This window comes from Mus pahari, chromosome 4 (assembly GCF_900095145.1).
Source record: "Mus pahari chromosome 4, PAHARI_EIJ_v1.1, whole genome shotgun sequence".
Lineage (NCBI taxonomy): Eukaryota > Metazoa > Chordata > Mammalia > Rodentia > Muridae > Mus > Mus pahari.
The window spans coordinates 105,038,263-105,048,394 of record NC_034593.1 but is presented as its reverse complement, the minus strand read 5'-3'; the positions used below and the strand labels follow the sequence as shown (position 1 = coordinate 105,048,394).

General features: G+C 42.8%; 1 protein-coding gene across 2 annotated transcripts in view; it reads left to right on the top strand.

Annotated features, from left to right (window-relative positions):
* The window catches only part of Cdc14a (cell division cycle 14A), a 157,964-nt gene that overhangs the window by 89,408 nt on the left and 58,424 nt on the right, over positions 1-10,132 (top strand). For both annotated transcript variants that reach the window (XM_021195617.1, XM_021195616.2), the window contains exon 8: positions 5,596-5,683. In XM_021195617.1, the coding sequence (XP_021051276.1) occupies positions 5,596-5,683 (88 nt within the window). The remainder of the gene's footprint in view (positions 1-5,595; positions 5,684-10,132) is intronic.

Below are 10,132 nucleotides of genomic sequence, written 5' to 3'. Positions count from 1 at the left end.
CTTCTCCTTCTTCTCCTTCTCCTCCTTCTCCTCCTTCTCCTCCTTCTCCTTCTCCTCCTCCTCCTCCTCCTCCTCTCCTCCCTCTTCCTCCCCCTCCTCCTCTCCCTCCCTCTTTCCATCTCCTCTCCTCCTCCTCCTTCAACTTCCAAACTATTTGAGGTGTGGTCTCTGTAACTATTATAGTTTGATGTGCCTGCCAAAATAGGAGTGTCGGTTTGGTCCTTTGGCCAGTCTCTGTGAAGTCAGTCATTTTCCTTCCTCATTTTGTAATGGGATGGCTCTTGCAATCTCTGGTCATCTTTCTCAACCTTTCTCATAAGCTTTTTTTTGTTTCCTTTGTCCTCCCTGGAACCCTGATGTTATAGGACCTCATGATTTCTGTGAACATGCTTTCTGTGGTTCCAGTACACTGACTTTTAAGTGACAATAACAGCATGTGGACTGCTGTCCCCATGCCTTATGTCTTGAGCATTAAAATGACATCACCAAGCATTATCTGGATTTTCACATCCTGTGGTTAAGTCGGCTGTGAGATAGTGGACCATGCCAGGAAACTTAGCACGGTTGAGTGGGTTCAGAAACCTCAGCACCTCATACATGAGGATGGGAGGTGTTTCCCCTACCCCCAACCCGATTCCTGGCCTGGAACACGTGACCACAGCCCCCCACATAAAGAAAGAGAGACGTAGCACAGAACAGAGTTCTTCATGCCAATGAGGAATCTAGATGGGCCCTGAGGGTTTAGTCAATAACCATCCCTTCCTGCAAAAGGTATTCAATCTCTGGTCCACACTGAGGAAGTGGTATGCACTTACTCTGCATGATGAGCAATCAGGAAACAGTTTGGAACCAAGGACTGTCTCTCTCATCAAGAAGCTCCGTAGGGGGAAGCCTTTGCCCTCCAGACCCGCTGCCTAAGTCTCCTGCAGAAGGCCCCTCAGTGCTCCCAGACACTTGCCGCCAAACTAAACTTGAGTTCCTGCTCTCCTCTGCCTGGGTTCGTCATCCTCAGCACCTCGGCCCCCTCTGTTCCTAACTGGATTTTGGAGTTAGGGAACCCTAGCTTTGGCCTCAGCCTGTGTTGTTTCTCACCCAGGCTGGCGCCCCCATCTTAGGTGGCATTTTAGGTGCATTGGCGCTTCCTGCAAGCCCGCAGCGTAGGATAAAATGCAGCCTAGCATTTTGTCTGCTCAGTGGAGTTCCCACACCCCAGCATCGACAAGGAACACAGAACCACAATCTGCAGGTGCTCACCGGCCTAGACTGTTGGAACAATCTCTCAAATATCCCCGCCTTCTCTTTCTCCCTTGTCCACGGTCTGTCTTCCATATTGTCTTCTACCAACGTGCCTCTCACTTCCAGTTGTTGCTAGTTGAGGGGGCACAGTCATCACACATCGCACATCCCCTTTCTTCCACCACACTCTCATTCAAAAGTAGAACCAAAGCAACAGCCTGGAACTGATAATGATCTAGCACCAAAGCATGGAAACTTAATTTTAACCCAACAAGCTCAAATATTGACTATGCTTTCAGCTCCTAAAGGGTCCAGCTTCATGACATTATTTGTATTTATGTAATCAAGCTGTCCTGTCAGTGTGAATTTATTGATTCAGAGGTTAGGAAAATTGCAAAAACATCTTTAAAATGAATTTTTGAAAAGACATCAAAGTTTTCATCTTAGTTTTTGAAGCATTCTTTCTGCCGGCCTTCTGGCTGATGAGCAACTTGGATGGAATAAGGCAACGCAAATGTAGTGCAGTTTTTCCTTAATGAACAAGGTTACAGCTCTTTCCTCTTGGGCTTACTTTGGGAACTAAACGAGTTACATAGTGTACTGTTCTGCAGAGTGGGGATGTAGTTCATGTTTGCTTCATCATAACTGATGTTTGTTGATCCAAAATAAAAGCACTGAGAATCTCTTTTATTATTTTGTGCATAGCAACAAGTCAGCCTTTTTTTTTAAAAGGGTTATTTATTTAGTTTTTTTATGTGCATTGATGTTTATGCCTGCATGTATGTCTGTGTGAGGGTGTTGGATCCCCTGGAACTGGAGTTACAGACAGTTGTGAGCTGCCGTGTGGGTGCTGGGAATTGAACTCAGGTCCTCTGGGAGAGCAGCCAGTGTTCTTAACTGTTGAGTCACCTCTCCAGCTTAAAGTTACAGTTCTTGACTTGTTTTCTGGGAAACCATGCGTGGTAGAGTGATGGAAGACACATACTGCTGGGCTAGAGAGCTTGTATTGGTAGTCTTACCATCAGCTCGAGGGGCTTTCTGTGTTCACTGTGGACCTATGATCACGGCAAAAGTCCAGATGTGTGTGCTTCTGTGATCAGTACACCAAAGGCATAAATACATTCTCTGCAAGTGAAGAAATTGACTCTTTCTAGTCAAATTCCATTTTAGGAACAGCTACTTGGCTGTTCAAGGGAAATCTATCTGAACTGGAGAATCTTACAATGTGGTGAGTTACTGTATCTAAACACACCCATTGTAGGAATGAGACGTTTATCTTGTAGTGTAGGTCACGTGGTGCAGCTTTTCTAACTGGTGTTTGATGGATAGGGAGCTTCCCGTCAGCCAGGGCTAAATCAATGTTCATGTTTCATGCCTGCTCACATGTTTCTTTATAAAATGTGGTAGGGTTAGAAAGTTCCCGAAGTTCCTGCCTGATCTGGATTCTTTGAAGTTTAATTAGGACAACAGATTTGTGTCACTTTAAACACTCTGTCATTGACATGTTAACATTTGTAGAAACCACCAGGAAAGGGGCACAGATATAAAGTAACTTTCAGTTGCCTGAAGTAATTGTCATCTCTGAGGCTTACTGCCTGTCTGCTAATTTAGGCCTGGATATTTCTAGCCTCTGGAAAGTCTAATCTAGAATGTTTTCAGCCTCTGGGGATTACTGCTGAATAAGCTCACCCCTTCGTAGCTCTTTATGAACTCTGGCTGGCTGGTTCAACTCAGCTGTTCTGGCTCAAACTCCTCTCCAAGTTAACAGATTCAATTTTGCTTTTCTTTTGGCCTCCCCTGAATTGCTCTGCTTGGCCTCAAAATGACTTCGGCAATCTGTTCTAATCTTCTGGCTCCTTCTCCTTCTCTGGCTCATTTTGTTTTGAGCTTGTTCTCTTTTCAGCCAATCTCTGTAAAAAACCGTCCTAGTAAAGCTGCCTCTCCCTTCTGTCTGCGCTGGTTCTTTTGTAGCTTCGGTTTCCTCGATCTTGCCTAGAGTTGGGCGTATCCTGTTCTGTCAAATCTTTCTCTGATTCGCTATTGTCTGCCACACAATTAGATACCACTTTCAAACATGGACACTTCCGAAGTACAAACTAACATTACCTTCATTGTTTGGTATTAAAGGTGTGTGCTAAGGGCTGAGTCGCACCACAACTAGAAACAGGGCTTTTTAGTAAATAACACAGTCCTGGGGTTCACAACATGATATATCTTGCAACATACAGATAGATCCTTGTTCTGGAACATTACTGGAGTAATCTTTTATAGTATTAGGTCAGTTAAAAGCTGTGACTTTTCTTCCAAATTTAAATCTAAGATCTCATTGTTTAATTCTACCAACGTTTCCTAGGCTGCTAAATAAAGCCAGGTGTTCCCCAATGTTTACCATTTTAGGTAGGAAGGTTTACAAACACAATTCTGTTGATTCTGTGAGTAAATTTATCTTGCTGGTAAATTACAGTGAATTTATCTGACAGTCTCTATTCATATGATCGATTGTAAAAGGTTACTATTTAACCAAACAGATATCTGTAATCAAAATGAATAAATGTAATTCAATATATTCATCTGTCCTCCTTAGTGGACAAGGATACAGAAATAGTGACCACAGAAAGCCACTGTCTTCCACTCATGGAATCAGGGCATGCTTTTGTCTTTTGATAATTGAAGCTCATGTTTATTCTTGACTTTTTAAAGTGGATCATTTATTTAGGCTTTTATTTAAACAAATTGTTCAGTCCCTTAGCAATTGTTATAAAGAGATGGCTACACATCTGCTTATGCATCTCCAAGATTTTTAGGGTGTTGTAGAGTGATTTTGTTTTTTATCTTTGGGTTACTATAGTGGATACACATTCAAGATATCATATAAAGCATTTTTTAAATACTTTTTTATGATTGGAAAGATATATCTGTGTTTTGGGAATAGAAATTGGCCAGTCAGGTTGTGGTTTTCATGGAAGTGGCAATGGATAACATAAATGAGTTAGTGGCTCTGATTGTCTTGATGTCCTATTTCATACATATTTATTTTGTACTTGCCAAAGAGTCCAAGCTCTAATTGGCTTAGCTGTCTACCGTGGAGGCCGTCACTAGAGCCAGAGGAAGTGTTCTTTACACGGAAACTTGTTGCTTTCCTGATGTAGATGGATACTTGGGCCAGGGGTGGAGTTGGGTGTGGAGGTGTGAATATTTTCTAATGCATTACATAGGAGTCCCCTGGTCACTGGCAAAGTCTTGGGTGTAACCCAATCCCTGTCCCAGTCCGGATGGGTTAGTGGCACAAGGACAGGGAAGCAAATGAGGAAGGGAGGGGTACTGGAATGTGGGAAGGCGAGCCATTTCTTGGCCTGTAGGCCTTTGCTGATGAGCACGTTGAGTTTGCTGACCAAAGGTTGACAACTATTAATCAGTCAGCCAGCAGATACATTTTATTTGGGTTCATAGGGTTTACAAACTTATTTAAAGATAGTCAACATTCAAAGAAAGACTTCATTGTCTATTTGGAAGGTCAGACCCAGTAAGTCAACTTTCCAGGGTGACCACTTAGCCAGGGGCTAAAAGCACCTGCCTTTTTTTTTTTTTTCCCAGCATTTGTTTGGGCTTGGCGCCCTCTGCAGGCGACTGTGGCAGAGAGGTTTATGGTGCCTAGTCCCTCCTTCCTGCCCTTTGCCGGTCTTTAAATCAGCATTGATTGTAGGCATAAATACTCCCAACAACAACAAGAAAAAAAGAGGTTGTGTTATTGTGACCCAGATATTTATAGTTTTTTTTCACTATTTAAAGCCTCGTTACTATGTTCATGAAAGTCCTCTGACCTCGACCCATTGTTGTTTTATTTATTTATTTTTTCTGGAATAAAATTTCATCTTATTTCATTGCAGACTGACCAGGAGACAAGTTTACTTTAAGACAAACAACCTTTCATCCAGCCTGTATTTTGTATCATCTGAGTAGAATGTTTTCTTAAATGGGGTGACACTATAGTGTTTTGTATATATTTTTCTTTCTTTCTTTCTTTCTTTCTTTCTTTCTTTCTTTCTTTCTTTCTTTCTTTCTTTCTTTCTTTTTTTCGAGACAGGGTTTCTCTGTATAGCCCTGGCTGTCCTGGAACTCACTTTGTAGACCAGGCTGGCCTCAAACTCAGAAATCCGCCTGCCTCTGCCTCCCGAGTGCTGGGATTAAAGGCGTGCACTACCACGCCCAGCGTGTATATTATTATATATTAGTTTCCCTTTATGTAAGTCCCATTAATCTAGTACTGATAGTGTGATACGTTATTTGTAAGGACTTCTTAAATAGTAGAAACACTATAAACTATTTTTCTATCTTTCTTTTTTTCACACAATTCGCCAGCGAGTTGAAAACGGAGACTTCAACTGGATCGTTCCAGGAAAGTTTTTAGCGTTTAGTGGACCGCATCCTAAAAGCAAGATTGAGAATGGTAGGTCGTTTTCTCCTGTGTTACGTAAACATTTATTGTTGCTCACTTTCATTACACTCTCCATAATGTATCTCCATATATAACACACTTCCTTGGCAAATATCCTTTGAGGAATATTTGTTCATAATTTTCAAAATTGAACAGTATTAACTTGTGTGTTAAATGCTAAACTTCTAGTATGTTTCATTTTCTTTTATTTTTTTTTAAGGCAGGTTTATTTTATTTTTAATTATGTGTATATGTTTGTGTGTGTGTGCGGGGGTATGTCATGGGTGGTGTGTACACAGAGTACATTGCCTACAGATGTCACAAGAGGCCATCAGATTCCCTGGAGCCGCAGTTGCAGGCGGTTGTCAGCTGTTTAACATGGGCGCTGGGAACCCAACTTCGCTCTGCTGCAAGAGCTGCCCATAGGTACCTGTGACTGATTTCAGACACAAGCTTTCAGGCTGCTGTAAACAGATCACTCACTTATGTGAGTAGCCTAAGACGAATCCGAGACAGAGAAGGCCAAACCAGTGAGCAGGGAGCCAAACTCTAGCAAGCACACATAGCTGAAGCAGTGCTGTATTGGACCGTTTTAGCTAAAATCTTGGTGTTTAACTAGAGCAGTGGTTCTCAACCTTCCTAAGGCTCCAACCCTGTAACACTCATGTTATGCTGACCCCGAAACATAAAATTATTTCATGGCTACTTCGTAACTGTAATTTTGCTACTGTGATGAACCATAATGCAAATATCTGGTCTGCAACCCCGTGAGAGGGTCTTCTGACCCTGAAGGGAGTCATGGCCCACAGGCTGAGAGCCAACTGAGCCTCCATCTTAAGAGGTGATGTCTTCTAGAAGCTCCATCATTTCTGTAGAGAATTTTAACTTTGTAAACACTTTTTTTGAGCTTAGAATAATTTTTAGCAGGATTAGTAATTTTGATCTAGTTATAATGAGAGCTTGGGATATTCTGAGAAACCCCATCTTCTGAGGAAGGTGAGAGAGAATTCTTAGTAGAAAAGCTGAGGCTTCTTTTTTTTAATATTTTAATGTTTATTTCACAATTTCACATGTATATACACAACGTATCTTCATCATATTTGATTTCTAAATCCCACCCAGCTCCCCTTAGACCGCCTCCATACTTCCCTTCTTGTCTTCATATCTTTGTTGTTGTTGTTGTTGTTGTTGTTGTTGTTTTCTAAAACCAAACCCCAAACCAATAAAACCTCACCGAGTCCAATTTGTGTTGCCCATTTGCACTGGTGTGGGCCCATCCAACCAAGCATGGGCAATGTTCTGTTAGCCACATCTCAAAGAAGATTACCCCTCCCACAACTAACACCCATCGGTTTGCAATAGTTGCTCAGTGAAGGATGGGGCCTTAAGAGCTCCTCTCCCATCCATGCTGAAATGCTGACTAGCTTGATCTCCCCGCAGTCTTGAGTAGGTAGCTATAGCCACCCTGAGTTCATGAGCGCAGCAACCACGTCATGTCTAGAACACAGCATTTCACAGCTCTCTTCTCCAGCCACAGCTTCTCTGACCAAGGTTGAGAGAAGCATTCATTTATGGACATGAACAAATATTTAGAAATATTTAGAAGGCAGTTTGACAAGGTGTCCACTTAGCAAAATGGATCCCATCACCTCTCAGGGCCCATGACCTCCCCCAATCATAGACTTTTGACCCAGTTTACAGTACCAGGGATAGATTCTCTCTTGTGGAGCAGATGTAATAGTCAAGCAGAAGGGTACCGGCTGACCCCATCCAGTCAGCCATACACAGTGGACACATCTTGCTGGACAGGTTGGCACTATTGTTCATCTGAGTAAGATTGTTGACAACGTTTCTCCCTCAGTAGCCTGTATCTTCTGATGCAATGAAAGCTAACCAGCATGGGGGAAAGTTCCAGCTGGTCAGTTCCAGCTTGATTTTCCTGTGTCCTCCATCCAAAGTGTGTTGTATCGTCAGCAATAGGCTCTTATGATGGACCTATGGTGGATGGTTAAGGAGAAGCTGCCATTTTAAAAATAATTAATGATCAAATAGCTGCTGATAGGAGGGAACCAAAGGAAGAACTATGACCATGGGACCCAGCAGAAGGCATTGTGTGAGTCTTAAAGTCATGTTTGTGTGAGCAGAGGTCAACTAGGACACTCACCGAATCTCCTTAACTCATGTAGTTTTGGCAGTGGGGAAAGAGCAGTACTTTTTTTTTTTTAAATAAATTTGAATTGATTAAGGAATTCTAACTATAGAATGAAACATGTATTTTGCAGTTTAGATTTCAAAACCATTTCCTGTCCCTTACTGGTTGTGGAACCTGCAGTGAGCGTCCTCCTTTCTGTAAGCATTAGTTCTCTTGTATAGCCCAGTGAGGGAAACAGACCCACATCTTGGGCAGCTAGTGAGGATAGGATTAGAGACATGGATGAAGGAAGGGCCTCAAGGTGGCAGGTCCCTTGGCAGCTACACAGTTGTATTTTTATCATGATGAGCTGGCTACCTTATTATCATACCTAGAAACGTCACTTCCCTCAGCTTTCCCCCACTTTCCCAACTTTAAAACGAAGTCTGGGAAACTACGAATTGAAGTCTCTTAGCTCTGAAACTGGTTTGTTTGGTTAACCTGTTCTTTAGCGCCTCTGGGTCCTGTGTTTCACTGATGTCATGTCTCCATCTAGTGGCAAGATGGGGTAAGGGTTGGCTGAGCGACCAATCAACTCTGGGTGGACTGATAGTTCAAGGACTAACCAGCCCCTCACAAGTATCCGACCCTGACGGTGACACTGCCACACAGTTGCTGAGAGGTCATGGGGCACTTGGATGATTTTCCTTGGTTTTAATTAATTCAAAGTCCTTTTTATTTGTGTTTTGTTTTGTTTTTTAATAAAAAAGCGTGCCCTATTCTTTTACTTGGTGTCCTGATAAATAGATTGACATTGAGCCTTCCCTGGAACAATCACCCACACAAGTGCTAGAGTTTGAGTTACAGAGTGTAAACACTGGCTAGCTATGTGTGCATGGTAAGTTATCCAGGAATTAGCTATTCTGTAACTGCGTGGTTTAGTGAGATAATCCAGATAGGGTGGGTACTTTGGCACTTAGGGACATAGCAAGTGATCAATAAAATTAGGTATTATTACTGTCATCATCTTTATCTCTATGTCCTAATACCACATGTTTACAAGTATGCCCCAGGTTCTTAAAAGATACCCGTGCTTTCTCTTATACTTTAATACTTTAGGCGTAGTAGCTCAACCTGAGATTTACTCCTTGTGGACACGCACGTATGAACCGTGATTCTCACACCTTAGTGGTCAGGGGGAACAGACAGGCATCAAATCAGGCAGGGGCCCCCACGAGGTTCAATGAATGCTAGGAACCTGTGGCAGAGGCTCTCAGTAGCTGCCACAGCCAAGCATGGTTTCCCGTGACTCGGAGCCATCTCTTAGTCACTCCTCATATGGTACAAAAGCTTTTATATTTTCTCACAGCAACCACAGTCATGCCCCCCTTTGTCCTATGAGTCTGCTGTTGGGAAATTATCTGACTAAGGAAAACAGAGTTGATTTTTGTAAGTAGAAAAGCGTGTGTTTTCTCTCTGTGTGTATAAATTGCTCTGTGGACACAGGAGATGTGCAGTAAGAGCCCTGTACCCTGTTTGTTAAGATGCAGCCAGGCTGGGGTTAATAGATCTGGTCTTCCGTTCCATCTCCGTCTTTTGTTGATATCCAAACTTACCAGCTAGTGCTGCTGTCCTTGCAGGCAGGAGAGCCCGTGCTAAAGGAACAATGTCTATTGGCTGTTTTGGGTAGCTCACTAATAGCAAGAGAAGGCTGGAGAACTAAAAAATGGGCAGCAGCCAGGAGAAACAGTGTGTCTACAGGGAAACACAGTGTGTCTACAGGGAAACACAGTGTGTCTACAGGGAAACACAGTGTGTCTACAGGGAGACAGTGTGTCTACAGGGAGACAGTGTGTCTACAGGGAGACAGTGTGTCTACAGGGAGACAGTGTGTCTACAGGGAGACAGTGTGAATACAGGGAAACAGTGTGTCTACAGGGAAACAGTGTGTCTACAGGGAAACAGTGTGAATACAGGGAAACAGTGTGTCTACAGGGAAACAGTGTGTCTACAGGGAAACAGTGTGTCTACAGGGAAACACAGTGTGTCTACAGGGAAACACAGTGTGTCTACAGGGAAACAGTGTGTCTACAGGTCCACATAGGAGAACAGAACCATGCCCAGGGATTCCAGCCAGAAGGAATTTTTGTTTACTCATTGAAAATTTTATTCATTTAATCTTTTTAAATTAGCACACACAGTCTTAGATATCATTGTGTTATTTTGAAAGAAGTGTGTTTAAGTAGAGTCTCCTCCCCATCATCCCTCCCACTGCTGATACCCCAGCTCCCCATCACCCCTCCCACTGCTGATACCCCAGCTCCCCATCA